At 51.9% G+C, this 4,060-nt stretch overlaps 1 protein-coding gene across 1 annotated transcript in view; it reads left to right on the top strand.

The window, feature by feature from the left end:
* Nucleotides 1–1,172: 1,172 nt before the first annotated feature.
* LOC110594755 (sialic acid-binding Ig-like lectin 8) overlaps nucleotides 1,173–4,060 on the top strand; it is an 18,822-nt gene continuing 15,934 nt past the window's right edge. Inside the window, exon 1 of the mRNA XM_021708195.1 lies at nucleotides 1,173–1,218. Within this exon, the coding sequence (XP_021563870.1) occupies nucleotides 1,173–1,218 (46 nt within the window). The remainder of the gene's footprint in view (nucleotides 1,219–4,060) is intronic.

The following is a 4,060-nucleotide window of genomic DNA, read 5'->3' as shown; positions in this document are numbered from 1 at the left end:
GGGAGCTGAGTTCTGGGGACAGAGCCTCTTTCTCTTCTCCCCTTTTGGAGAAGCCTCTCCTGTAGAGATGTGTGACTGGGGAACAGAAGGGCTCCTGGCCACAGGTCCTCATTCTGATCCGGGGGCCCTCATGAAGCCTGGCTTCCTCCTCTACTGGGGTCCCACCTGAACCTACCACACCAGGTGAGCAGGCCTGTCTCTCCCCAGGAAAACCCAGTGATTGGTTTCTAAGTTCCCTGTGGGGCTGAGCTTCCCTGCCCCACCTGGAGTCAGAATTAAAGTGACCTAATTAATCTAATCGGAGACCTGTTGGTTCTGCCTGGGAGTCCCCAGGGAAGTAGAACTGAGTAGCCGAATAAGCCACTCTGTCCCAAAACAGAATTTAGGTGGGGTCATTGGCCCAAGGGGCAAGATGGGGGGACATCACTATGAGTCTCTTCCTGGAAACCCTACTCACACCACACCAACTGCCCCTTTGTGTCCTGTCTGCTCCCTCCTCATATATGCACCCCCACACACCCCATCACTTGCCCCACACACCCCCACACACACCATCACACTGGAAAATCTGTGCTGTTAATGGTCTACATGGGATAAGTTGGACCCAGAGTACTCGGGGGTACACATGTGAATGAGGGTCATACTGCACTTAGTGACAGAAATCCCCGTCCACAACATACCAGATGACAAGCAGCCCCAGACTCCTATGGGGTGGCCTGGTTCCACCCAGCTGGCCCTCCAGCCCAGTCTCCCTAAGGAGCCAGGGTGGACACCAAAGACATGAATATGACTGTGTCGCTCCGACTCCTCTAATTTACACCTTTCATAATGTGGGTAGTGTGTTTCCAGCCTACCCAACTGCAGGCAGAATGCAGCCCGCACGTGTGTCTTCAGCGAAGGCTTCAGGCTCCTCTTAAAGGTAATCCTCTAAATACAGCAGGGAGAACAGTTAGTCAGATGAGTAACTCCCAACCACTTCACCTCTTCTCTGTGAGCTGTGATTTCTGTGGTCACTGTTCTAGTGACTTGTTGTTGTGCATTGAACCACTCCCAGACTCAGTGGCCAAGATGATATTCTTACTCTATTATGGGATCCTGTAATGACTGGGGCCCAGAGGGGCAGTTTCATCCCTAGTTTTTATTGAGCTCTTCGAGGCAGTTGCATTTAGACCATGGCCCAGATGGAGCTGGATGTCATAGACCACAGTGCTCCTCTGGGTATTGTCTCTCCCAAGGGCACTTGAATTACATAGAAGCCCAGGGACCCATGAGGCAGGCAGGAAGCTGCCAGGCATTCTTAATTCTGAATCAAGAAGTCTCAGGACACCTTGTCCTCCATGTTCCATTGGTGAAAGCAGTCATGGACCCCATTCAGAGGCAAGAAGTGGAGATAATAATAACTCCATCCTGACTGGGCTTGGTGGCTCAGCCTGTAATCCCAGGCGTGGTCTTGCCCAGCAATTTGGGTGGCCAAGGCAAGTGGATTGACTGAGTCTGCGGGTTCAAGACCAGCCCAGGAAGCTTGGCAAGACCTCTTCTCTGCATAAATCAAAACTTAGCTGGGCATGGTAGCACGCCCCTATAGTTGTGGCTACTTGGAAGGCTGAGACAGAAGGATGACCTGAGCCGAGCAGGTTGAGGCTGTGGTGGCCGTGAGCATGCCACTGCACTCCAGCCTGGGTGACAAAGTGAGATTCCAACTAAAAAAAAAGAAAGAAACTCCATCCTGTAATGAGAAGATCATCCTGTTTGGATAGGGTGTAGGCTTGTGTAGGGTTGTCTGTGAAGCCGAGTTCCTCCAATTCCTCCTCTGAGTATTGGATGCCTCCTTTACCTGATGAGAGGTTTGCTCTTCTCAGTCAGGGATATTGGAGGATAACACAGGAACACGTATCTAGAGGGACAGCTCAGAGCCTTCACCTTCGCTGCCTTTGCCTCAGTGACAACCGTTGGCATTGTGCACAGGACATTCAAGAAGGACTAAAAGAGGACAAGGAGGAGAAGGCGTGGTCTTTCCTTCTCCCGATTGCCCCCTTCCAGATGGACCTGGGCTCTCCCAGAACATCTGACTTGGTGACCGTCTGAATCCAACCTGGAGGCTCTGCTCTGTGTGATCAGACCCCTCCGCAGAACTGCAGACATCTCCAGAGTCGGGGCTCAACTCTGCGTCAGCACCACGGACAGCACCACCGTCCTTGCCTGAGGGTCCCCAGTAGTCTGTCCTTTGCAGAAGGAGCGCCCTCTATTGGCAGTGCCTGACCCTGCTGGGACAGAGGTGGGTGGTCACATTCGGAGAGCAGAACTCGGTAGCTGCCTAGGGTCTGCAGTGTTGTGGGAGAGTGAGAGGGATTGAGAGCACAGGAAATTAGGAGTTGCAGGTCCAGGGACTTCCTGAGCGTCTCCACCACAGCCAATCTGCCCACTTCCTCCTAATGACTCCCCTTCCACTCCATAAGAGGAAGACCACCATGACCAGTCTGTGACTCCCCCACCACAGCCACCTGCCCTCTGGCATTGGAAAGGTCAGGGACTTGTCTGTCTCCCAGTCAGATGTCGCTCTTCTCAAAGACAAGACCTGGGTCTGTTCTACTCACCAGCTGCTGTACACCTCAAGGCACAGTATGGGTCCTCAATACATGGATGCTGACTGAATGAATGAATGAGGGTATGAATGAATTGTTTCATTCATTGAAACTTGACAAATCTCTCTGAAATCAACACAAGCCTCCCTCTCCAGCCAACTTGATCCTGTACAGACTAGAGGGATGACATGGCCCCTGGTAGACCCTAAAACACAAGACAGGGCAGCCGTGCTGTAGGGGCAGATCACTCGCCATCTCAATCCATTCAGGCTGTGACAGCAAGACACCATAAACTGTGTGACTTAGGAACACCAGGAACTTATTTCTCACAGTTATAGAAAGGTGGGGAAGACCAAGATCAACTTACAGGCAGATTCAGTGTCTGGTCAGGGCCTCCTTCCTCACAGGTGGTGCCTTCTCCTGTCCTCATGGTAGGAGGGACTCCCTCCTATGTGCTCCCTCAGGGCTGTCTCATAAGGACAGAAATCTCATTCATGAGGGCCGCTCCTTCATGACACAGTCACATTCCAAAGGGCCTCAATTCCTAATACCATCACCCTGGGGCTTAGAATTTCACCTTATGAATTTTAGATCACAGCACTTGCCACTCTGGACCTTGATATCTTCTTCTGTGGAGTGGGGAAGAGGGACTAGAGGGTCTCCCAGCTTATCTGGGTCATGAGTGTGTCATAAGTTCTTGTGCACACAGGAAGATTCTGTGGCTTTTGCATGTTTCCCCTTTTTGTTCTTATCTTTTGGGTTTTTTGTTAAGTGAGGACAAACTTCCCATTTTGAATTCTGCCCTTTTTTATGACACCCTTCCTTTCCAAATCTCACTGCATGACTGTCACAACCTCAGACTCCCAGGCCCCCTGTGAGCCAGGCTCCCCTGCTATCCTTATTATGTGTTGACACATGGAACCCTCAGTTCCACAGCCCCATGTCCTCTGCTCAGTCCTCCTGAGACCCAACCTACAACCTAGGGAAGAGTCTCCCAACCCAACTGTGTGTCCTCCACTGAAATTCCTGTTGGGGGAACCTCAGACATCAGGAGACTTGTTCACTCGCCGCTGGACAGTAACTCTTTGGGGACAGTGTCCACATCTGGTGTGTTGACATCGTCGTGCAGAGAGGGGATGCCCACCTCGTGGATTCTGAGGGAGGAAGGAGAGGTTGCCTGTCATCTCTCCTGGACCCCATCACTCCCCACCTTCAACAGGTCTGACCCCCACTGATATGAAAGTCTCAGGGGAGTCTGAGGGATCTGGCCAGATGGGAGGTATTTTCACTTTGCAGAAAATGTCATCTCAGAGGAATGACCACGACCAGAAGGCAGGAGATGGAGGTCTAGCCCGGCATGGGGTATGAATTTGTGTGAGTCTCTCACAACCTCTGGGTCCCCAGGACCAGACATGAGTGGTGACGGTTGATCTCCAAGGGCGGTCCCAGCCCTGACAGTGTCTGGGTGTGAAGTTCCT

Source organism: Carlito syrichta, unplaced genomic scaffold, assembly GCF_000164805.1.
Source record: "Carlito syrichta isolate Samal-C Ts95f unplaced genomic scaffold, Tarsius_syrichta-2.0.1 Scaffold134178, whole genome shotgun sequence".
NCBI classification, from domain to species: Eukaryota; Metazoa; Chordata; class Mammalia; order Primates; family Tarsiidae; genus Carlito; species Carlito syrichta.
The sequence above is the reverse complement of the archived record's forward strand: the minus strand, read 5'-3'. Positions and strand labels throughout refer to the sequence as shown.